This window comes from Colossoma macropomum, unplaced genomic scaffold, assembly GCF_904425465.1.
Source record: "Colossoma macropomum unplaced genomic scaffold, Colossoma_macropomum, whole genome shotgun sequence".
In the NCBI taxonomy this organism is placed as follows: domain Eukaryota; kingdom Metazoa; phylum Chordata; class Actinopteri; order Characiformes; family Serrasalmidae; genus Colossoma; species Colossoma macropomum.
The window spans coordinates 35,954,878-35,981,132 of record NW_023494784.1 but is presented as its reverse complement, the minus strand read 5'-3'; the positions used below and the strand labels follow the sequence as shown (position 1 = coordinate 35,981,132).

The 26,255-nt window shown below is 38.5% G+C and overlaps 1 protein-coding gene across 4 annotated transcripts in view; it reads left to right on the top strand.

Moving 5' to 3' along the window:
* Positions 1 to 25,920, top strand: part of LOC118808083 (nectin-1-like) — a 48,673-nt gene extending 22,753 nt beyond the window's left edge. The window contains exons 1-8 of one of the 4 annotated variants that reach the window (XM_036570509.1): positions 11,611 to 12,444; positions 16,338 to 16,483; positions 17,480 to 17,821; positions 20,109 to 20,414; positions 21,075 to 21,180; positions 21,608 to 21,750; positions 25,170 to 25,296; positions 25,534 to 25,920. In XM_036570509.1, the coding sequence (XP_036426402.1) occupies positions 16,459 to 16,483; positions 17,480 to 17,821; positions 20,109 to 20,414; positions 21,075 to 21,180; positions 21,608 to 21,750; positions 25,170 to 25,296; positions 25,534 to 25,627 (1,143 nt within the window). In that variant the 5' untranslated portion in view covers positions 11,611 to 12,444; positions 16,338 to 16,458 and the 3' untranslated portion in view covers positions 25,628 to 25,920. Of the gene's footprint in view, positions 1 to 11,608; positions 12,445 to 16,337; positions 16,484 to 17,479; positions 17,822 to 20,108; positions 20,415 to 21,074; positions 21,181 to 21,607; positions 21,751 to 25,169; positions 25,297 to 25,533 lie in introns of those variants that run through there. The other 3 variants (XM_036570491.1, XM_036570482.1, XM_036570519.1) reach the window with 3 other exon arrangements.
* Positions 25,921 to 26,255: the final 335 nt, after the last annotated feature.

Genomic DNA, 26,255 nt, shown 5'->3' with positions numbered 1-26,255 from the left:
GGGCCCAAATATCACAGCCAGCAAATACTGGTTTTTGGCCTGGTCTCTTACATACAGAGATTTCTCCAGATTCTCTGAATCTTTTAATGTTATTTTGTACTGTAGATGATAAAAAGCAAAAGTTCTTTGCTATTTTATGTTGAGAAACGTTATTCTTGAATTGTTACACTATTTGCCTGTGCAGTCTTTCACAGAGTGGTGAACCCCTCCTCATCTTTATTTCGGAAAGACTCAGCCTCTCTGGGATGCTTTTTTATACTCATATCATGCTACTGACCTGTTGCCAATCAACCACCAGGTGATTTTTTTTAGCATTACACAACTTTACCAGTCTTTTGTTGCCCCCGTCCCAACTTTTTTGGAATGTGTTGTTGGCATCAAATTCTAAATATGCAAATATTTTTCAAAAAATAATAACATTTCTCAGGTTTGACATTGGATATGTTGTCTTTGTCAAATGTACTCAATGAACTAAGATGTGTTTGGTGTCGGAGGTTTGCTTCTTTATTTTTGTGCAGGAGCTATGATGCTAATGTAGCTAATACGTAATGAAAGCTTATGGTCACTAGTTTCATCATGTACCATAAACCATATTTCAAGATGTTAGTCCTCCTAATGTAGTTCCTGATATTGTATGTTACCTAAACATGGACAAAAGTGCACTGCATAGCTAAAACAAAGATTATTAAGATAATGCTGAGCGCTAATGGAAGAGCAGGTGTGCAGCTTGTGCTCACAGCACGATTACTGTTTTTTTTCCCCACATTTCAACCATCAGCAGAAAGATCAGACTTTGACTGATTGCTGTCGATTGCTGTATCCTAAGTCTGCTGTCTTAACAAAAACACAAGCAACAATGATAATGGAGTTCTTTGGAGGTCTTAGATTTTCTCCTGACTAATGAACGAGTCAGTATCTGTGCATCCACTGCATTAAAGTGGCGAGACTTCCAGCCAGTCTCTTAATTGGATGTAGGATGCAAATGCTGTTTACTGTTGATGATAACAGTACAAACAAGCAAACGCAAATGATGGTAACTAACAAACTACATGAACAGAATGAGTACAGTAACTGGAGAACTAACTGAAAATTGGAACAGGAACCACCTGCTAGCGCTAAAAAAAATGCAAAAACTAGGCTGCACATGCCAACAGCAAAAAGGGGCCAAACCGAATTAAGTAAAATATATCGCTGCAAAATTGCTTCTATATTTGAATAGATGTATCTCATGCTGATAACTCTACCGAGGAAGTGCCTGGTTTATAATTGTATCATATGCACTTTTCACTGACCACTGAGTCCCAGAATCTCTTGAAGTATGTTATTCCATTACGTACAGTCTGAAAGCCTTCCAAGGTAAAAGACTGAAGACAGAGGAATACCTTAACATACACTGTGCAGATACGGTCTTTCCCAAACTGGTCTATCACCACTACCACTTCATTATGAGTGCCTTTGCTACACTCCAGTGGACACAGGAAGCTACTGTCAACATTTGTATATAAAAACAAGGAAAAACCTACTTTACTTTCAAGGTAAATCAGTGGAACCAGACTTTTCTTATTATTGTTATGTTTTTTAGTATTATTTTTAAGTATCGTCAAGTCTGTTATGACTCCCGGCGATCATATGACTACTGTTTCTCTAGAATATCCTGTTTTCTATTTGGGTCTTCATGACATCTCTTATTGTGTTTGTCCATCTTGTTGCCAGTCAACCTCTTCCTCTTTTACTTTCAGCTGTCCCAAGCAATATTGTCTTTTCCTATGAATTGGTCTTCTCATATGTCTAAAATAAGATCTTCAGTTTGGTTATCTGAGCTTTGAGTGAGAGGAGAGGGTTGATTTGATTGAGAATCAGTTTGTTTTCTTTGCTGTCCAAGTTACTCAAACGCCTTTACCAGCACAAAAGTTCAAAGACATAAATATTTTTCCTGTTCTTTGTTTATAGTCCAGCTTGCAGTTCCATAAACAACGAAAGACAAGACCACAGCCTGGACAATTCTGATCTTTGTATGTAGAGAAACATCACTACTTTTGGCATATTTCTTGGCAACTGGATCCTTTGTTGTCAATAAATGATCCAAGTAGGCAAAGGCTATCACAATTCCACACCTGCTTCAACAATGGTAAAGTACGTGCTCTTTCTCATTGTCAAAACCTTTGTTTTCTTCATTTTAGCTGAAGTCTCATCTTCTTACTCTGTTCTTGAACTTTCCTTGTAAGGGCCTTCAGATCATCCAGATTTTGCACAATGTGTGCTTCATCCATTATCTTTGGAATGAGTTAGAGTGGCATTTGTGATCCAAAACATCAGTACCTGACCTCAGTAATGCTCTCGTGACATTTTATAAACTTTTAATTTTGAATCTGTCCAGTCCAGACCAGCCTCATTGGCTCAGTAATGGGGCTTAAGTGTTCCACATGACTGGAGTATGCAAAAATACATTTTTGTGTAGATCCTCTTTTGCATGTTTGTCACACTTAAATGTTTCAGATCACTAAACAAATTTAAATATTAGACAAAGATAAAACAAGTAAACAGAAAATGCAGTTTATAAATAAAGGTGTTTATTATTAAGGGAAAAAGAAATCCAAACCTACAGGGCCCTGTGTGAAAAAGTGATTGCCCCCCCCCCTTAAAACATTAATTAGCTGTGGTTTATCACATTTTTGGAAAGCTAAGTTCAATTTCCCTAGCCACGCCCCGGCCTGATTACTGCCACACCTGTTCTCAATCAAGAAATTACTTAAATAGGACCTGCCTGACAAAGTGAAGTAAACCAAAAGATCCTCAAAAGCTAGACATCATGCTGCAATCCAAAGAAATTCAGGAACAAATGAGAAACAAAGTAATTGAGATCTATCAGTCTGGAAAAGGTTATAAAGCCATTTCTAAAGCTTTGGGACTCCAAAACACACTCTACTGTGGCAGAGTTCCAAGACGAAAACCACTGCTGAGCAAAAAGATGGTCCCCAAGACTTTTGGGAGAATATTCTGTGGACTGACGAGACAAAAGTTGAACTTTTTGGAAGGTGTATGTCCCATTACATCTGGCGTAGAAGTAACACAGCATTTCAGAAAAGGAACATCATACCAACAGTAAAATATGGTGGTGGTAGTGTGATGGTCTGGGATCTATGGAACCATGAATTCTCCTGTCTACCAAAAAATCCTGAAGGAGAATGTCCGGCCATTTGTTTGTGACCTCAAGCTGAAGCACACTTGGGTTCTGCAGCAGGACAATGATCCAAAACACACCAGCAAGTCCACCTCTGAATGGCTTAAGAAAAACAAAATTAAGACTTTGGAGTGGCATAGTCCTGACCTGAATCCGATTGAGATGCTGTGGCATGACCTTAAAAAGGCGGTTCATGCTCGGAAACCCTCCAATGTGGCTGAATTACAGCATTTCTACAAATATGAGTGGCCCAAAATTCCTCCACAGCACTGTAAAAGACTGCTGCTAAGGGTGGCCCAACCAGTTATTAGGTTTAGGGGGCAATCACTTTTTCACACAGGGCCCTGTAGGTTTGGATTTCTTATTTTTTCTTTTTCCCTTAATAATAAAGATCTTCATTTATAAACTGCATTTTGTGTTTACTTGTGTTATCTTTGTCTAATATTTAAATTTGTTTGGTGATCTGAAACATTTAAGTGTGACAAACATGCAAAAGAAGAATAAATCAGGAAGGGGGCAAACACTTTTTCACACCACTGTATATCATTATACTATGTCAACTGACATTAACCACAACGCTGGATTAACATTAACCCAACCAACACAATCCTTCACTAACCAACAGCACCCTTTAGTATAAAGCATGAGCTCACCACAGGCACAGCTATTATTCAAGGAAGACTACACAAGTTAAAATCAGCCAGCTGAGAAAAAAACACAGCACACTTAAAAATCTGATCATTCTAGACTAAAGCATACTGCCATGGCAGGCGTGATAAATGTTTATGGAGCGTTTATGTCTTTTTTATTTATTTTTGGTTAAATTTTACTCGTGAAAATTAAATTCTAATTGGAAAAATAACATTTTTACTACTGAAAATAAAATCTTCACATGTGTAAACTGATTTCCAGATATCAAGAAAAATAGGAATAAAAGCTAAAATGGCTTGCCATAATGATTAGAGAAAAGCATACATTTAAAGTATGTTACAATATGTTATAATAGGCTGTCTCTCCCAAACCCAGCTAACAGGAAGCAGTAGGCTACTCATACAGTTAACAAAACAACCTAAAGTATCTGCTGTATCTTTCATAATTATGTTACATGATACTTTGCCATCACCGTGCTAGTTAACAGTGAACTGTCTCATGCTCAGTGTAGTTTATCACAAGTGGGTAACACAATACAACAGCTTTGAATTATCATTCGATTCTCATTTAATTGCTTGTTTAGCCAGCTTGTCACATCAGCCTAAACCGAGCAGCTACTGAACTAGACTAAAGAATGCTGACTTAGCTAGCAACATTACAAGTGGTCCAAATAAAAAACAAATTAAGGTTTGCTTTTTACAAACATAATCTATCAAAAACCCCCATAAACTCTCACATTTCTATCATAGCTATGTTATATGTTAGCCCACAGTATGTATGCTGCATACCTGAACTCATCTCAAGAAGTCAAAGTTACTCCAGACTAACAGAGCTTCTTGTACAGAGATTAATATAGTGGGCAGTTCAGTCTATGGCCAAACCACTGATGAACCAGTCACTGCTGATTGTGTAATCTTGTCACTGTTTCCAGACTGAATCTCATAAACCCATCTGAACCTTCTGAGGACCGTGGTGTCCTCATGCTTGTTACGGACATGACAGGCACTGATAACAAACTGAAACTTGATGTAATGGTGGACAGCAATGGTCACAAAGCAGTGACTGGAGGGCTGAGAAAATAAGGTGGACTTGATTAGTCATAATGCAGTGATGACATTAAAAAAACTCAGATTTATCTTTAAATAATGTGGCTTAATAAACATTTCCCCCATTTGACTGGTTAAGCCTGCGATCAATCTTGGTAAGCCCAGACCTACCTGGGTGTGCATGTGGCTACGACCCTCCGATTCTCCACCTCATGCCCCACTGAATCACTGTTTTGTACATGTGTCTATAGCGGCAAGTGACACTAAAATAAAGTTAAACTAAACTTTGTGACCAGTTTAAAAGTTCCATCAATTAACATATGAGGGTTTTTTGTTGACTGCACTAGAAGTGCTATATGTTGTAACATTTCTAAAATGGGTAGATCTTTGGTGACTTGCTGTAAATTATCTCCTGAATGTGTGAATTTTTTTGCCCTGTTTTGTCCTTAACTTATTTATTTATTGATTGGTTGACTGATTGATTGATTGCTGCCTGTGTTCACTCCTCCTTTCCCCTCTAGTTCTGGAGCCGTCGTGCTGCCTATTTGGGCTAATTTGTATTTGTGCAGTCTGGGCAGGACTGGGACAGATGTCCAGGCCGGGCACAAGACCACAAACATACTCACAGCTACTGTATCTGCATGATTAGGTGTTGATTATGGGTTTTTATATGTATGTTAACGGTAATACAATATATCACGCTCATTTCCACCTTTGCAAAGAAAAAAAGAAAACACAAAAGTTAATTATCAGTTGAAATGCATATATTGTTTTCTGAAGTATCTAGCACTATATAGCATCACCAAACAATGTATGAAATGTATACTATGCGGCTCAACTTTTACATCGTGGGATAAAAAAACTGTATGATTTATTAAAAAAATACATCTAAATCAGATCCACACTTGTTCCATATAACATATGCTTTTGAAACATCTATGAATGAGCGATTGTGCCGGAGCTGAAAAGCAATTTTTTTTTTCACGCTAATTGCAAGTATCAAGACAAATATTCTAAACAGTCACAAATAATCAAACTACTGCAAACCGATTGGCAAAACTGTACTTTTAAGAGTGTCTGTCTATATTTTGTGAATTTGGGCTGCACAGTGAAGCATCAAATGAGTATATTTAACTGCTAGTTAGCTAGGTAACGTTAAGATGCTGTAGGCTAAAACACAACTAAAGCAAACCTTATCTAACGAAATAGTTCTTACATGGCTGACCTGTCTCTACTTTGCTGAACAAATCAGAAATTTTTGAACACATAGCAGCTTCTTCTTTGAGTGTTTCTCTTTTTTTTATCCTTTCCCTCTCCGCACCACCTTTCCTCTTCTCCATTTCAACTTGCTAGCTTTATTGTATGTGTGAGAGCAGGTCACCACCTCTACAAACCACCTGCTGGGGAAATATCTGATATTTGCTTATGGCTGTTTGCCTTGCAAATTAGCTCATCATACAGAGTCAGACACACCTCAAGATGGAAATTGGACAAAAGATAATGCTGTGCAGTAGAAAGGTTAGGACAATACGTATGCAAAAGTTTTTTGCATTTGACAGACACTCTTAACCAGAACGACTTACAATTTAATCATTTTACACAGGTAGGCGACGGTAGTGTTAGGAGTCTTGCCCAAGGACCCTTATGGGTATAGTGTAGGGGGCTTGCCCAGGTGGAGGATTGAAACCCAGTCTACAGCATAGAGGGTAGCGGGGTCACCCACTACACTATACCAATGTGTTGAAAAGACTTACAGTGAGATGCTGATCTGGATTACTTACAGTGTGATCAGCTCCTGTCTAGAATAAAGTACTTTAATATATAAAAAAAACACTTTTCCTGACTTTTAATTTATTATTTTTAATTATTTACTTATTCATATTTATTTATTTTTTAATGTAATTATGTTTATACATTTTGGTTATATATTCAGTATATAAGTGTGCATACATGTAAATATGTTTGCACTCAAGTACAAAAAATAAAAAAAATTATTTGTATAGCATTTTTACTGACTTTGACAGCTTTACTGAAATTCAGTTTCACACACCAAGTGAGCAAACCAAGGGCGACAGCAGAAAGAAAACTGCCTGAGAGCAAGAGAAACACACCTTCCCACATTTTGACAAATATACTTTTTTAATCAGCAAAGCATTTTAAATTCTTATTAATCTGGAATTTTAAACAGGGAGACAGCGCTGTGGAACGGCTCCTCTTGGTTTTTCTCTCATTTTCATTTTTCTTTTCATGCTGCATGTTCTTTCATTTTACCTATTTTGCTTTTACAAACAGTACAGTGCAGTCATCCTTACACATGAGTTCTCTCTCTCTCTCCTTTAACAAACAGTTGTCTGTGTGCAGTCTCCAGGGCAGCGCAGATCATTAATCATTGTTGCTGAACTTACAGCGGTTAAACCGTCATTCCCACCACACACTGGTAAGACTGGACATGTGTTTCCTGCTGACGTGCAACTCATTGTTAAAAGCGTAGAGTGGCTTTTTTTTTAGGAATTCAAGATTGGTATGATATAACATTTCTTTTCTGTAAATACATGAATTTCTACCTTAAAAATAGTCATTTATTAAAGTAAGTTTACGTAAACTTAACTTCTCAATTTTTTTTACTCTCAATTTGTAAGATTTTACTCCATATATGGAAACTAAGCAAAAATAATCCATTTTGAATTTTTTGTTAAATATTTCGTTTTTACTCTAAAGTACAGATACAGCAGTAGATTGACTGAATGTCTGTCTTCATAAAGGCAGAATGTATCAAAGAAGGTACACCATCCACTCTTTGTCTGCAAAGTTAATTATTGCCTAAGCAGTTAAATAGATACTGGATACATTAGTGTCTCAGGAATTTGTGACACTTCAATTCACCAGTGTTCACTGCTGCTCACTATACATCATTATACTCAGTGAATATTCAGAAATAGGACTTGTATAAGCGTCTCTTATATAGCTTAATCTTCATATTGTGAATGTAAATGTACCAGTAGAGCAGGGTGTAACATGCTGTGTGTGTCGTGCATCATATCTAATCTATAATTAAGGACAGACCCTGTAATGAGAGTTAATTAGGTTACTGAGGCAACAGTGCGTCAGTGCGAGTAATCCAGTTAAACAATAGACAATCCAGTTCTTCATGGTTGTGAGACGCTTTGTTTTTGAAGCAAAAACAGAATTTCTAGCACAAAACTGCATTGACCTCTAGCCTCTATTGGTCTCATTCTGTTGCATAATTAATTACAATCAGCTTCATAAATGAACAGCAGAGAGGTCATTTCAGGGAAAGAGGAACTGTTTAAAACGTCTAACCGTTTAGCCTTGGGTTTGTCCCTCAACTTCTCCCACAGTTTGTTTTGTGAATAGCTTGTGTGAAAAGAACTTAAACTTGTTTTCAGCATTTGCTGAAAATGTGCTCAAACTGTCCCAGTATTAAAATGTGCCTTCAAATTAAGCCTATTATATCATTCTATTCTTAAGAAAATGTGTGGTTGAAAAAACAAGATGAAGTTATGCAAATATTTCAACTGAATTTCTACTGAACTTTTGTTTAGTAGAAAAACATATTCAGGGTTCAGTTATTCTGCGTGGGAACTGCAACAAAAACACAAATAAAACCAGTCTGAGCTGGATTTCAGCTTTGCTGAATGACAAGTATACACATCACAGACAGTTCAAACAAACTACAGTGTAGTCCGTCTCAGACTACAGGACATCATGAACCTGATCAGTACTATATGATTATGAATGAGTTTAGGTGCAGCATAAAGTGACCTTAAATTATATATTTGGTTTTAGCAGATTAAAGGTGCAGTGTTGGCGAGACCTCCATGAGATTTCTTGAGCACATGAAAGTTCAGAAGCAACCATTCTGAACATTTTAGGCGGTTAAACAGCTCAGTTTTCTCACCCAGGAAACTGTTGCCACGCCCTCTGAGAAGGCTCCTACACTAACACTGTCCCCTACTGGCTTAACAGAGTTACTGAACAGAAGAAAGGAAATAATGAATATACATTTAACAATAAGATTACAGGTTTATTCATGTAATTATTGGTACTAAATTGTAGATAAAATGATGTCGGCAACACAGCTGTTATTGCTGGTAATACAAGGTTAAATGCCCTCATTTGATAACTTTATGTTAATACAGAGCATCGTTTTCAGGATTGGCATTTGGCATACAGATATTTAGAAGTCTTTAATTTTGCAAACCTATAAATACAATTATTCAGTCAGTCTGGGAATACAAAGGTTTTCCAGAGATCACAAGACCATGGAAAAAGAAAGGGTACATAGATGAAAGTTTACATGGATTACATACCATTACTGAAATCAAGAATCTGTCTGTTCAAATAAACAGTAACTAACAACATAGACGTTCATCAGTTTTACCACACTTACACAGTAACATATGTTGTCTCTCTCTTCTTGTCATCTTTTTACCTTTTTGTGCAGTTTGAAAATGCCAGTTATCCTTTACTTTGTGTCAAAAATCTATAAGGAACGTGCCAACAGAAACAGTCCAAACTGATTTGGAAAAAAAATGCTATGTTAACGTTTTTCCTTCTGCTGTTAATTCAACATTTTGGAGATACAACAGCAACGATATACATTCATGAATAAAGAAAGTAGTAAGTGCAGACTACAACAGTAGGTTAGCAGGTAGCAATACTACATAAGAGAAAACAAAGCAGAATAAAATAAGGGTTAAATACAAAATCTGACTGTCGGGTATCACAGCATTGCTTATGTGCAATGTCTATTCATGCGTGTAACAGCATGAAGACTTTCGTTGCTAGAGTCTAGCTGTTTTAACCCTGAAGCGCCTGTCTGAGGGGAGGAGCTGAAATGGGTCATGACCTAGGTGTGATGTGTCAGTGATGATTTTGTCTGCACGCTTACTGGCTCTGGAGGTGTGCCAGGCAAGCAGGGAGAGTAGATTAATACCAGTAGCCCTTTCTGCAGACCCAATATTTATGAATTTTGCGTTTGGTGGAAGAGCTGCACCAGATTGTGATGGAGGTGGTGACGACAGACTCTATAATGGCTGTGTAGAACTGAACCAACAGCTCTTGAGGCAGTGTGAACTTCTTCAAGTGCCACATGAAGTAGTGCAGGGCTTTGTGCTGTGCGTGCACACGAGGACCATGAGGGTGTCCAGTGTCCCATTTCTCATTTTGGTGTTCAAACAGGTGCTCAGGAGTTTCCCTAATGTGTCTTACTGCAGCCTTTGGCAAGGACTGCATCAATCTCAAATCCTTGAGATACAGGTGTGGACCAACCAGAGAGAAGCGGTTTGTTTACAGCAATCTGACCAACATGATGGAGAAAATATTTAAGTGTGAGTAAAAATGCATTTATACGTAAATTCAGCTTGTCATTGAGCTGTATTATGGTTATAATCTAAACTGATCAAATGTAGATAAGTAAGTTAGCCTAAGAAAAACTGTACAACCAAAACACTGCATAAGCATTATTTAGGACTGGGCTATCAATGTCACACCTCAGGTCCCTTCAGGAGAAACAAAGCTGTCTGAGTTTGGTGTTTTAAACCAGGACCTGTCATTGTTGTATATAATGATGATGTAAGATGTGCTAGTGTATTCATCCGGATTATTGGCTGCATGCTCAAACACACTGTAATAAGTATGTTTCAGACAGTCCTGTAGCTTGTCCATTGCCTCATTTGTCCACTTCTTCACAGTGCTGACCCCAGATCAAGCAGATTTTAGCTTCTCCCTGTTGACTGGGACAATGATGTATATTTTTTCCAAAATGTTAAACTCAGCAAATAAATTAATAATAATATTATTATTATTATTATTATTATTATTATGTGTTACATTCTTAGGTTTGGAACGGACACCTCCCAGTGGAAAGCACCTGAAAAATTGTGATTGTGTATATATTTAGCGTATTGCTATCTTCATTAATGTATTCCATTAATACTTTTTTATTTAATGGCCACATAAGCCGTTTTTTTTTTTTATTTAATGGCCAAAAGGAACACCTACCTCACCTGCACCACTGCCCTTCCGAATGCTTTAAACAGCTTCTACACTAGTTTTTAAGCATCTAACACTGAGTCAGCAGTAAGGTGCTGTCTGTGAAAGGAGCTGAGAACCCTGCTTGAGGGTGAACCCACGTAAACCTGCAGGCCCGGACAACATTCCTGGGCATGTGCTGGAGGAATGTACCCACAAGCTAGTTACTGTTTTTATGGACATCTTCAACAACCCTGGAGCAGGCTGCTGTCCCAACATGCTTCAAATCAGCCACCATCATCCCAGTGCCAAAGAAGTCCTCTACCATGAGCCTTAATGACTACTGACCAGTTGCGCTAACCCCAATTCTCAAGAAGTGCTTCAAGCAGCTGATTATGGCACACATAAAACAATCCATTCCATCAACACTGGACCCCCACCAAAACACCTACAGGCAAAACGGCTCCACTGAGTACTGTGAGGATCCATTGCCATCCACCTGGCCTTATCACACTTGGACAACAACGACATTTATGTCAGAATGCTGTTTATCAACTTCAGCTCAGCATTCAACACCATTATACCTGAGAAGCTAGTCAGAAAACTCCACTCACTTGATCTAAGCTCATCTCTCATTAACTGGATTCGAGACTGTTTGAGTAACAGACCTCAGACAGTCAGGATCCAGAACAGATTATCACACTTCATTACAACTACACTGCCAAACATCAGAACAATCATACCTTCAAGTTTGCTGATGACACTACAGTTACACAGCACATCACTGACAGTCTCTCCTGGTCCCTGAACACCTCCTCCTTAGTGATTAAGGCACAACAGCGCCCCTACATCCTAAGGAGACTGAAGAGGGCTGGCCTGCAAACACCCATCCTCAACTGCTTCTACAAATTATCAGAAAGCTTCCTGACCTACAGCATCACTGTCTGGTATGGAAACTCCTCCATCTCAGACAGGAGAGCACTGCAGCGGGTTGTGAAGACTGCCCAGTCCGTCACTGGGTCAAGCTTCTCTGCCATTAAGGATATGTACTCCACTCCACACCCCAGACCAGTAGGCGGCGGTAAGCACTTAAAGTTGCTCTGCCGAGAAGATAGCGAAAGTGAAAGCAAGAGCCTGTTTGTTAAGCCAGTTAATAACTGCGACTTTTTTGTTCTTTTGTTCTTTTATTCTTTTGTTGTTTTGTTCTTTTATTCTTTTATTCTTTTGTTCTTTTGTGACTCACATTGTACGTTTAAATAGACCGTCGTGAACAAAGAAAGTGTGTGATTTATACCCTCACTGCGTTAAAACCCGTCGCGGCCGCGCCCTACAGACTGCTCTGTCAGCTCTGCTTATGGACACTGTACAGTACAGAATCAGATGGGGTGAATTCCTCTTTCCGATTTACGATCCAGTTTCAGGTGATACAGATACTGGGTCGGTGTGAACTCTACTGATGGCTGGAGTTTCTTGTCTGGATGAAAGTCCTCGAGATGAACGCGATGTGTTTCTTAACGCATCGTCCTCTGATGTGGGTGGTCTTACACATTCAGCTCTGCCACATAATTACAGGTGAGTCTCTAATTAACCCAAAAGGACCCGTGGTGATATTTGTGTCACAAACACTTTAAAAGGTCTGGAACGTTCCTTATACAGCTTTATCCTTCACTTTATCCTCCTGGTGTCCCTAAGTGTCCCTAACTTCCTGGATGCAGTCATATGACGGTTTATTTGTGTTGATGGGACCTCATTAACAAAATGGCGATGTGCTTGGTTAGTGCATGAGACCAAACCAGCTAGTTTTACAGGTGTGTTATTTCTTTCTACAGGTTTGTCCCATCCTATTTAACAGTTTTAATGGTTTAATAGCATGTCCTATATTACATATAACCCCTTCTGACCCCATTTCTAAAATAAAATAATGAAATATACGTTACAAAATTGTGTTGTGACATATGTTACATCAGTATTTTAAATGTAAAATAGTTGACTACAGAAGACGCCATGTGACCTCTTTGTCACAATAAGAAAAACATGAATTATCTGCTCAATTAATTTGACTGATTCTGTTATTTTGTATCATTATATTTTTGTTGCTCAATTTAAGGCGTATTTAAACAAATATAAACAAAAATAATGTCAGATCAAATTAGTAATAAAATGTAATATGAAACATTTTTTTGCATATCAATACTGAAATTACACCTTGGCTTTAGCTGAGACAGTTGGTAAACAAACAAACAAACAATTTTTCTACTGTCCTATCTTGACCCTGTTTCAATGTAATATTATTTACTTGTAATACAAATACCAAGAACTGATACAGTCTTCAGGATGCACTCAAGATCATCAGTGGAAATGACAGTGAGTTTTAGGGATGTGAAGATAGCTCAGATGAAGGCCCAGATTACACTCCCAGCAACAAAAACATGGAGAGTGATGAGTTCAAGTGGGTCTAATGATTGACCATAGTGAATCAAAATATTTAGATGGTGTACCTCAACCAAACATGAAGCCCAGACAGCAAAATTGAACCATTCAAGGGAAAAAAAAGGATTTTCTTGGTGAAAGAAAATTTTGAAATCCCCAATTGCACATTCAAAGGACAAGGTGTCACATCTCCATACTGTACTTCATACTCCACTGGAGTACTTTAGAAAATTCAAAACACCAGAAATGGTTCAGTTCAGGATAGATCACTTTGATGCATGTGGCGCAAGGTACAAAGACCACATGAGGTCGTGAAAGTGGCACCTCTACCTCTTCTAGCAAACCATCATGTTAGGCCATCTAGAGACAGTGTCACAGTTTTAGTCACAGACTGTGATTGTGCAAAGACTGGGGATCTTGCAGGGTCTTTTTAAGTATTTGCATCCAGATTTGGTGAACAGTATAGGAATTACAGCTATCTTCATACAAAAACCCAAAAGAGCCTCAAAAGTATGTGAACAAACTAAATTGTCATGTTTTGTACTCGATTGCAAATCCTTTGCATGGCATGACTGCCTAAAGTCTGGAACTCATAGACATGACCAGGGATGGGGGAGTAGCTAAGTAGCGCGCTACTTTTTGTAGCTATCTACAGATTTTAGTAGCTAATAGCTGTAGCCGCTACAGTTTTATGAAATGTAGCTAATAGCTGCAGCATCTACAAATTTTTGTGTAGCTATAGCAATAATTTTCTACAATTTTCGCTACAGGCTTCTGAACCATAGAATGAGGTCGTTAACTGGGCTGGTGGCAGTGTGTAAATCAGCTCGAGCAAACGCTCACGCGCTGATCACTCCTTACTAGCAGACTTAGCTCGGGGGTTTGGCAGATGTTAAGAAGAGCCACTTTGTCCTTTCAACAAAAATGAAACCACCTTTAGAGCCACAACATTTTATGTCTTTTGCTATCTTGGCTGTAAGTATATCTCTAATGTAAACGTAAACGCAGACTTACTTTGCTCTGCTTTAACCTTTAGCTCAGCTGTAGCCACTTCAGGGTCAGTGATGAGGATTTTGAGGCTGAAATGTTGCTAAAGTTTAGCAGGACTCTGAATGTCATGTCTGTACTTATCTTGCTGAAATGTTTCAATTGGAGCAGTTTTATTTACAGTTGACAGTTCTTCAAATCAAAATTCTCTGGTTTGTATTCGGTTATTTTTGGGAAGGAAAAACCTGGAATGATTGACTTTGCCTTTAGTTTTAATGTTTGTTGGATATCACGCCTTTGGTTGTGTAAGTTTGATTGTTGGTTACACTTTTTGGTGATCTTTTTGTATATTTGCAGCTTTTCAATTGTATGTTTCTGGCACACGGTTAAATGCAGTGTCTTGTTCACACTGTCAGTTGGGCTTGTTTGGTGTGTCAGGTGGAGATTCACAAACATTCTGACAATCGCACTTTGAAAGTAGCTAAAAAGTAGCCACTACTTTTTCTGGAAAAGTAGCTAAATTGTAGCTAGCTACAACTTTTGGGAAAGTAGCTTTCAAAGTAGCTAACTACATATTTTTCAGTAGCTATCCCAACCCGGACATGATCAGTTGCTAGATTTCTTCCCTGGTGATGCTCTGCCAGGCATTTACTGCAGGTGTCTTTAGTTCCTGCTTGTTCGTGGAGTATTTTACCTTCAGTTTTGCCTTCAGTAAGTGAAATACCTGCTTAAATGGATTGGTCAGGTGATTGACTTGGCCGTTGCAGAACCTCTACAAGCTGTAAGTCTGCATTGTAAATTATAAATTGTAAGCGCACCCTTTCTACCCCGTTTCTAAATCCTTCCCCTCCCCTCCCGCTAATACCCTGCATGTTGTCTCTCTGTTCCAGAGAATGAGGGAGAGCAGAAACTCAACAGGTTACATGCTCAGATTTAAGTCTTTGTTCTCTAAACATGCAACACAGAGGTTATCATGGTTGTGTGTTAAGTAGGGGTTGACCAATATGTTTTTCAGTGCCGATACCAATTACTAGTAACCAAGGACACTAATAACTGATATTTGGGTCCGATATTAATTTACCATAAATTTCATGTTTGTAGTGTGAAAGTTGACAAGAATGCAACTATGACTTACAACTTACAACTTACATTAAATGAATATTAGAACATTACAAAAATATAGAGTTTTGAGCTTTAGACATTATGGGCTGCAAAAGTAATTACTTAAACATTTTAAAGTTATCTTTAAACAGATAAAAATAAAAAAAGTTAAATTGCTCTCAGTTACGTTTAATAGTCAGTGATGTTTAAAAAAAAAAGAACTCCAAAAACGTTTTTAAAAAATTATACATAGGGATGGAGCTTGCCTTTTCTGTATATGGGCACAAGTGAGAGAGCCTAGATACAAACTAAAAGTGTTAACATGTTTATTTTCATTTTGTTCTCTAACCAAAAATGTGTTTCATGTGGTAACAAGCAGTTTGACAAGTTGAATGTATCACATTCTGTTTGACCCTTGAAAGTGCACTGCGTGTTTACATGGAAATGGCCCAATTGGCCTAAGCATAGTGGTGGAATCTTTGGAAGTAGCGTCTATTTTAACTGCAAAAACAGAAATGAAAATGACCAGAAATTGTGTATAACGTCTTTATGAAAGATAAATTATGATTTGACAAATAATTTGATGCTTTCTGGAGGCTTGTCTGCATAGTTGGCCACCCACTGCAGCTCCGCTGTAGACACACATATTCTGAACATATTTAAACTACTAATGAAGCAGTATAGGTCCACACACATGTTGGCTCCCGTGCACAGAAATTTCACATCAGACAAATGTGATGTTACAGGGAGGGCTCGAACTGCACATACGAGCCATGTTTGTTCAGCTACAGTGTACTTGTGCATCAGAACAATAACTGTGCAAAAACTATACTGATGATAGTTGTCATCAGAAGGCATGTGTGTGAAATTATATGACTGAGTGCATCGTGCTTTCTGCCAACTGTCTAGTCCAACATCAACATGCTCTAAACTTTCCTCCCGCTTAGGAGGCGAATGCAGGCACAGCTTTATTCCCGCATCTCTCACGAACACTGAAAAGCATATGATTGGATTTACTCTACACATGGTCCACAGGTTTACCAGTCCAATAGCACTACAGGAGGGAACATGGAGGCAGGTTACAGAAGCGTTGGTTGGTTGTACTCCATATTTTAAGCTATCTAGTAATGTGTGGGCGGGACATTGGGCCAGACACAGAAGGGTGTTTTTTTTATCGTGGTTAAGTCAGATATGCGCATACATAACAAAAATAGCTTTTATCAGCAAGGAAACAAGTTTAAGTGTCAGTTCCACTAATCTGAAATATGCTGAATATTGGCTTTGATTATTGGTCTGGCCAATAATCGGTCAACCCCTGGTGTAAAGCTGTTTAGTTATCAGACTGTGTTAGGTTCAAGCTCATTTACCAGTATCAACCTATATAATCATAATAAGCCATTTATGGGGAGTTATCCATAAAAAAAACACATTTTGAGGGCCCCTCCACATGGGAATGGACCATGCTCTGTTAGAGGTCAGTGTCAAGCAGGTTTAAATTTGAGACATAAAATAATCAGTAATTGTCATATGTGATATTAAAGACTTGGTGTCTTCCCTCCTTAATTCAGTTGACATTGTCTACACATAATCTCTCTCTAATGAAAATGAAGCATAATTCATTAATGTTCAAATGTTAATGTAATAAGCTTTTTTTATGTAGGTGCTTTTTCTTTGTATTCTTTTATTATTACAAAGTTAATTAAACTTTAGAATACATACATACATCATCTAAACCGCTTATCCTCCTGGGTCGCGGTGGGGTGCTGGAGCCTATCCCAGCTGTCATTGGGCAGAAGGCAGGATACACCCTGGACAGGTTGCCAGTCCATCACAGGGCAGACAGACATACACAATCATACACACCTTCACACCTAGGGGCAATTCAGCATGTCCAATTGGCCTGACTGCATGTCTTTGGACTGTGGGAGGAAACCCACGCAGACACGGGGAGAACAGGCAAACTCCACACAGAAAGGACCCCGGTCACCCGGCCGGGAATCGAACCCAGGCCCTTCTTGCTGTGAGGCGACTGTGCCGCCCTAACTTTAGAATTTATTTATTTATTTATTTATTTATTATTTTCTTACAGCTGTAAGCGTCATTGGTCTGGGTGCAACTGTTAAAGCAGGAGACGAAGCCACCTTGTTCTGTCAGCTGGTTGAGACAAATGAGAGACTAACACGGATTACTTGGCAAAAAAGGACACGAGAAACGCTCACAAATAAGAACTTTTTTATCATTAACTCAGACGGCAAAACAGAAAATATAAATGGATTAGGAGTCAGAACTGAATTCATTGGGAACATTCAAGAAACGACGGGCACAATTCTTCTAAAGAATGTTACATTATTAGATGAAGGAGTTTACACCTGCATCTTCAACATATTTCCAAGTGGACCATTTGAGACGGAGATTCATCTCAGTGTTCTAGGTAAGATTTATTATTTACAATTATTAAAAAGCTAAAGGAACAATACATTGTTTTTTAATTTTCAATTATGTTGTATGTTATTGGCTTGCTGGTGGTCACATTGATGAAGAAAATGCGTTCAGTAGCCAGAGGCTTGTGAAAAAATACAGCTCCACAAAAGCGCTCTAAAACAGGCCAGAGAACATTCCTGGAATGTTAGAGGCTACATAAGAAAATGTCCCTTATAAATTAAATTCATAGATGAATGTGCACTGATTTTTTTTAGCTTACTCTCCTTTTATCCTGAAGTGAAGTGAGCTTCTGGATATAACTGGGAATGAGTGGAAGAGCTGGCTATTAGTACATCAGCGTACCGACATTTCTGCTTTCCATTTATATCGTAGAGGGAATATGTGATGTGGGGAATCCACATATCTAGGTTGTTTCATCTGAAAGTCTGTGTTACCCTGATGTCACTCTCTAGTTAGTGGGTTTGGCTGTTGAAGAGAATCTTTCACTGAATTCCTAACAACGTGGCCAGTTTTTGTTTTAAAGGTGCAATAGGTCATATCTGTTTCACTATTACACACAGCCTAAAAATATGTGTTGAACGTGATGGAAAATAATAAAAAACATCATCAATACCAGTGGACCATATGTCTTAACAATAAAATCTCTGGTGCAGGTTTAAAATAGTTGAATAGGTTAATCTAGCATATAATAGAACAGCCAGGGTCCTACTGAAGTGATGTGAAATGTACAGGGATGCCCTCTTACCTGTTTGAAATCCCCAGGATTGTACAAATCTACTCATGGAACCTCTTGTAAACACAGTTAGAACACATGCTGGAAAAACCAAACAACTCTTGCAGGCAGGTTATTTAGTTTTTGCTATATATGGATGAGGCGATGGATCACAATTCAGCTGTTATTTTTCTTATATTTACATCTAGATATTAAACAACTTAGAGCATGGTATCTTTGGTGGCTGGCCATCCAATTTAGCTGAGCAAAATTATAGAAGCAGACAGTTTTTGAAAGTAAATTAAAGTAAATAACACTTGGTAATATTTGGTTGCAGGCAGCACGGTGGCACAGTGGGTAGCGCTGTCGCCTCACAGCAAGAATGGCCTGGGTTCGATTCCCGGCCGGGCGACCAGGGTCGTTTCTGTGTGGAGTTTGCCTGTTCTCCCCGTGTCTGTGTGGGTTTCCTCCGGGTACTCCGGTTTCCTCCCACAGTCCAAAGTCCAGGCTGATTGGACATGCTGAATTGCCCCTAGTGAGTGTGTGTGTGAATGTGTATGTCTGTCTGTCTGCCCTGCGATGGACTGGCGACCTGTCCAGGGTGTATCCTGCCTTCCGCCCAATGACAGCTGGGATAGGCTCCAGCACCCCACTGCGACTCAGAAGGCTAAGCGGTTTAGATGATGGATGGATATTTGGTTGCATATGCCTTGCTTGCTATATATGCATCAAGCCAGCAACCCACTGACATCACCAAGCTGTGGCATTCTTTTGTGTCTGGGCTTTTACCACATTTTCTTACAGTTGTTGTTTGTTTTGGGGGTTTCTCTCCTCAGTCTCCTCTTTAGGAGGTGAACTGCATGATTAATTGGAGTCTGTGATTGATCTGGCCAGTCTAGTCTTTTTTGAACAGTGGATTGTGATCCTTTCACCCCTGCCCTGTGGAGGTTGTTGGTGATGTCACTGACTGTTGATTTGGGTTTTTTCTTAACAGCTCTCACAATGTTTGTGCCATCAACTGCTCTTGTTTTCCTTGGCCCAACTGTTTGATGTCTGGTTGTTAGTTTCATTCTTTTTCGGGACATTCCAAATTGTTGTACTGGTGAAATCCAAATTCTTGTGCAATCGATTTTCCCTCTTTTCCCAGCTTAAAAATGGCAGCTGTTTTGTCCTCATGTTTTTAACAATACATACAGTCTTCACAGGTGACATTCAGAGCAATTAATTATCAGAACAATCAATCTAACATGGCACACCTGAACAACAAGAAACACCTTTTAGCCACATGTTCCAGTATTTTTACTCATTTGAAAATTTAGTGGGTTCAAACAAAATCTGCCATGTTCTAAATTGTTTAACACATTTAGATGTAAATACTAGAAAATAAAAGCTAAAATTCTGATCTATCATCTCATATTCATCTTTTGATCTCAAACCCCAAATCAGTGTATAGCAAAAGCAAAAAAATGGCCTTGCTGTTCCAATACTTTCAGAGAGACAGTAGATATCATTTACATACTGTTTGTGCTCTACCATGCACTGACATGTTTGTTTTCACTAATAGTTTCTCCTGTTGTTGGTGTGACCACTGATGTGATTCCTGTTGTTGGTGAGTCTGAAGTGACCTTGGCCACTTGCACTGCTGCTATAGCACGGCCTGCAGCAGTTGTGTCCTGGAGTCTGGGTGCTCTGAGCAACTCTGTAAAAGTACAGACCAACATTTCTGCAGACCCTGATGGATCCTTCACTGTCCAAAGCTTCCTGATTGGTGAAGCATCCAAAGATCTAAACCAGCAGAAGGTTCAGTGTTTGGTGAACCACACCAGCCTGAATGAGGAGCTGATACTGGACTACACTCTAATTATCCATTGTAAGTCACTGTCAGCAGCCAGACTGTCAGACACTCTAGTGCACATACTTAACATACCGTCATGTGTTGTATCTGGACAATGTGACAATGTGTATAAATGAACAATCTGTAACTTAATAATACCATCTATTCATATCAACACAACCTGAAACAGTTGTGTCATTGTTCATAAATATCCCAGAGGCACTAAATCAGTTTCTGTTGTTGGACAGGAATGGAATTTTTTGTAGACTAACAAAGTGTTTGATGACAGCGTTCATTGTCTTGTAATATCAGTAGACTTTGCAACACCAAATAGTTCATTTTTTTTTCCATTTGTCAGCATTTCAGAAGCTAAGAGCAAAAGTATGCAGAGGCAGGTCAAACTAAGATGATTATGTAATAAGTGTGTACCAAGAAACTCATGAAAGGCATTCAATTAAATAAAACTTTGTTTGCTCATGTAAACTCTTCAAGACTTAAGAACACAGAAAGCACAGAAACGCTCCATTGCATGTCTTGTAAACTGGCTATACAGCTTAGCATTCTGTCTTATTGTTAGCTCCCTATAATGTTTAATTTAGGAATAACCTTTTAATGTATCATGTTTTCAGACCATCTTTTCACTTGCAAATTTTTTGGATAGTTATTGTTTGCCTTTTTGTGCTCTTCTTCTCTCAGATCCTCCTCAGGTTGTGTCTATTATTCCAGTCAATGTTCCAACAACGTCCAAAGAATTTCAGTGTATAGTTGATGCCAATCCACAACCAACATTCACCTGGAGCAGGTAATCTGATCCTATTTAACACCCTGATGGTTGGGCAGCTGCAGCACTCACAGTGGACATCTGTTATAGACTAAATAATAGATGAAAAGCAGAAATAGCACCTGCTGCAGCTGAGCCTCTAGAGATAGTGTTCTCGTTTCTCCTTCATGAATAGAAGAGTCATTTTCATGTTTTGCTTTTCATGTTTTAGAGACTATTGCTATTATTGGTCTTATGCTTTTATTTCTTTTCAGTATGACTATTCTAAACATTATATTCAGAGCAAGATGAGCAAGGGTGGAATTCGAGTGGAATTCAGAGCATCTTTTTGCTGATTTTTACTGATTTGTTTTATGGAGGGGGCTTTTTTATCAGCCACATTAACTCTGCACATGCAGTACTTTTGTGCAAAGGAAGATTAACACATTACTATTTTTTGTACTAACAGGGAAAACAAGGTCCTTTCCAGCCCTGTTAATGCTGACAGGCTGATAATCCCACTGACCTCTGATAGTAATGGCTTGTATATCTGTAATGTTTCAAACCAGTATGGAAATGGCATAGGTACCCTTTATGTGAATGTTTCCAGAGGTGAGTCTCATTTGTACTGATGTAAAAATATACTATATATGATTTATCAGTCTTTGCTATAGAGAACTGAGAGATGTTCTTACAGGTCAGGTGCTTTGCAAAGTACTCTGTGTGATGGAAGTTCAGTCCAGAAGTAGGGCTGCAACAAACGACTAATTTGATAGTTGAATAATCTATCGATTACTGAAACGAATAATTCGATTGTTCCGATTATGAATCACTACATTACCAAATAACTTTTACGTAGCTATTCGTTTTTAAATTTAGCTTGAGGTTGTTTTATGCTTTTGCTGACTAAACAAAGACAATAAAGATGAATACCATTAAAAAATCACTGTTTTAGTGAACCTTCCTGTTAATACAAAAGGTAAAAAAAAAACTCCAATAGTTTTTCCCTGGCAAAATTTATAACCAAGGAGCAGCAACAAAATCAGTTTTCCTTTAATCAAGTAAATAAAAAAACAATCTAAATTTAAATGTTAAATTTAAACTGCAGTCTGTGATCTGTGCACTCTGCTGTCTGTCTACACTTTGCGGCAACTAAATTTTACAATCACAGGTCTTTATTGAAACGGAGGAAAGTCTGTATCTCTGCGTGCTCCTGTGAGAGTCTCGCTCTCCTCTGAGAGCGGATACTCCCGGCTGCAGAGGAGATGCGCTCTGATGAAGGGGAGGGGAAAGTGGCGGACGTTTGCGGCAAACTTGTTCTCTATGCCCTGTGTGTTCACAGAGTATGGGAGGCAAATCCAACCAAAAAAGAAATTAAAATTAAAACCATAAAATGAAAATGCAAACCTCTTTTTGCCATTTCTTTTTCCAAACGTCTGCGCAAATATCCTGCCAAAATTGAAAATGAAATGAAATGCCTACATTTGCAATTTCATTTTTCACATGAGCACGAGCCATTTGTGACAAAAATAAAAATAAATGCAAAACAGCTGTTTGGCATTTCATTTTAGTCGTTATTCTGGTTTTTCATGGCCAAATCTAAAATGAAAAAGCTAATAGAGAAAAGAAAATCCAAACTTCACTTTGGCTTTGGCTTTTCTCCATGAAGTGCAGAATATGTGTCAAAACTAAAATCAAAATGCAGTGTTCACGTTCTTATTTCTTTTTCACAGCAATGGGCTGCAGATCTGACAAAATTAAAATGAAAATGCAAAACTGATAAATCAACAGCAAAGTGACAGTTTGTGATTCAGTTTTCGGCGTCGACGCGCTTTAGGTGTCAGAATGAAAAGGCAAATGCAAACGAACATCAGCGCCACCTGCTGGACATTTACTTTACATTTTCCACTTTTCGATTTCGTTTTCAAACTGACCAACATGCAAATATATGTTAATTAGCACTAGGCGGGGCTACGGGGTACATTTTAGGACATCCTCAGACCTCCGAGTCAGAGCGGCATGATTCCTCAAGCTAAACGACTTTGAGTCTCGAGAAAAACCATCGTCATGACTCAGATCTGGTGAAACTGAACGTCAGCACAAACGCCGTCAGACCAGACGGCCTCAGAGAAAATGTATCAGACCAAACGCAGGCCTGGTCGAGCACATAGTGGTTCATATAACTTAGAAAACTATTATTTATCTCGATATAAATGCCAGTATAACATTTCCAGTTTTTTCTGACGGTGTTTGTTCTGATGTTCAGTTTCGCCAGATCTGAGTCATCACGATGGTTTTTCTCGAGACTCAAAGTCGTTTAGCTTGAGGAATGATGCCGTTCTGACTCGGAGGTCTGAGGATGTCCTAAAATGTACCCCGTAGCCCCGCCTAGTGCTAATTAACATATATTTGCATGTTGGTCAGTTTGAAAACGAAATCGAAAAGTGGAAAATGTTTGCATTTGCCTTTTCATTCTGACACCTAAAGCGCGTCCACACCGAAAACTGAATCACAAACTGTCACTTTGCTGTTGATTTATCAGTTTTGCATTTTCATTTTAATTTTGTCAGATCTGCAGCCGATTGCTGTGAAAAAGAAATACGAACGTGAACACTGCATTTTGATTTTAGTTTTGACACATATTCTGCACTTCATGGAGAAAAGCCAAAGCCAAAGTGAAGTTTGGATTTTCTTTTCTCTATTAGCTTTTTCATTTTAGATTTGGCCATGAAAAACCAGAATAACGACTAAAATGAAATGCCAAACAGCTGTTTTGCATTTATTTTTATTTTTGTCACAAATGGCTCGTGCTCATGTGAAAAATGAAATTGCAAATGTAGGCATTTCATTTCATTTTCAATTTTGGCAGGATATTTGCGCAGACGTTTGGAAAAAGAAATGGCAAAAAGAGGTTTGCATTTTCATTTTATGGTTTTAATTTTAATTTCTTTTTTGGCTGGATTTGCCTCCCATACACAGAGAACTACCTCCTTCAACTGTTAGCGAGTGGAGCTGAATGTTCGCGGAGAACAGAAACCTGTTTGGAAACGCCTCCTCTGTTCGCCCAATTTAAACGCACCGGCGGCCTCGACGCTAAGACGACGATGCAGTGTTTAAAACTGTAAACGTTATCTGGAAAGTGAACAGCGTCGCTGTGAATAACAGCTACTTGCTTCTCTGACCATTAACGATACCAGAGAACACACGTTTCAAAATACAAATGTATTTACAGCTCAGCTCAGAACCTGAAGTAGGACGGAATTTAACATTAACATTAGCTGACCAGCTCACTAGCACAACTATCGCCGCGTCCCAAACCACACACTTCTGTACTTCACTAGTGAGTGCACTTCTAATGCTATATGCGCTATCTTTACACACTACGATTTGGGACGCGGCGTATCTTACCGAGATGAATCGTCTTCATCCAGTGAGCCGAAGAGTTTCCTCTTCAGATGCTCCAGCATGGAGGATGTGCTCCCATAGCCAGCTAAGGTCGGCTTTACAAACAGCACAACTGACAACCTTTTTTCTGAGTTTAGCTCCGCATTTTTGAGGATTTTGTTCTTGAGGCTGCCATCGCGCTGTTAACTCTGCAGTAAGCGGTAATGAAACATTCCTAGTGAGCGCGAGAAATACGTGTAATGACATCACCAACTAATCGACTACTAAATTAGTAACTAATTTGGTCGTCGATTTTAATCGACTAAGTCGAATAATTGTTGCACCCCTATCCAGTAGTTCACGGTCATATGTATAGGCTTGATCAAGCTATGTGCCATTGACTGACATCAGAACCAGCTGTTAAAAAAAAACCTATATCTGTATTTAAGCCTGGAGAAACTTGAATTTTAGCCTTTGCAAGCAAACATGAGGATGCAGGTCGCAGTAACTTTATATTTGTGGGTGCTTATTAGCCACAAATACTAATTTGAGCTGAAAATACTGTCATCTGTTTTTAAAGTGTTAAAAAGAAACATGAGCTTTTTCTTACTTTTTGCTCTTACCCCTTTCTTCATCTCTTCATGTAGAATGCACCGCTGTCTGTTGGAGTTTGTTCATCATTCTTCTTGGTGTTACTGCTGTTTTTTTAATATGGAGATTTAACTTAACTGAGAGTTTAATGAAATGTCCTTCACAACTGAGAGACAGAATCTGGTGAGTTTGTTCATTTTCCAATATAAAGCACGAAGTGTAGAGTCTAATATGTCTAATTATTACGTTATTTAATAGTAATAGCATTTGTTTCTCTCAGGCTAACCTAAAATAAGCATCAAAATTCTTTTGTTAATAAAACACTCTAGAATGATTCTTAATTCAAGACCCAGCAAATAATAATAAAGAATTAATGAATAATAAATAAATGTGTCACTAATTTGAATACATCCACTCTAGGCGTCCTGGGCATGATCCTGTGTCTACAGGTGGTTCCACGTCACCCTCAAGCAATAGAAGCCAAAACCGCACAGACCGCAGTAAAAGCCAGTAAGACTGTGGGAGCTTGTCCAACTTTAATAACCTGGAGCTGGAACATCCCCACAGTTTTACTCCTGATCTGATGACCATCAGACAAGAGTGAAATGCAAGCGCTAAATGAGATAACAGACATGAGATCAACAGCTGTCATTCCTGTTTTCTTCCTCTCCGACGGGATCATACCTTGTCGTGGTGGAGAGGCTTTTACACTACCAGTCAAGAGTTTGGACACACCTATTCGTAGAGTCATTTTCCTCAATTTTTAAAATTTCCCCATTTTAGAAGAATGAAATAACACAAATGTAATTTTGCAGATAGCAGAAAAGTGTGAAATCAAACCATCTTCTACCGTCTTCTTATGGTTCTAAGTTAATTCAGTTCTTGATTTTGCTGTACACTCTTGATCATTCTCTAAAGCAGCTTCATGAACCACTTGAGATGATTTTCAAACAGGACTGACTTCTAAGCAGGCAACACTTTATGTTTTTCTTCCTGATATGTTAAATTTAGCAAATAAATAGTAATTGTGCATTAACTTGTGCAATTACTGTTTATTTGCAATAACATATTAGAAAAAATAACACATAAAATATGGTCTGTGCTCCAAAACAATTTAGAGCAGGAGGTGAGACTGCATCCCC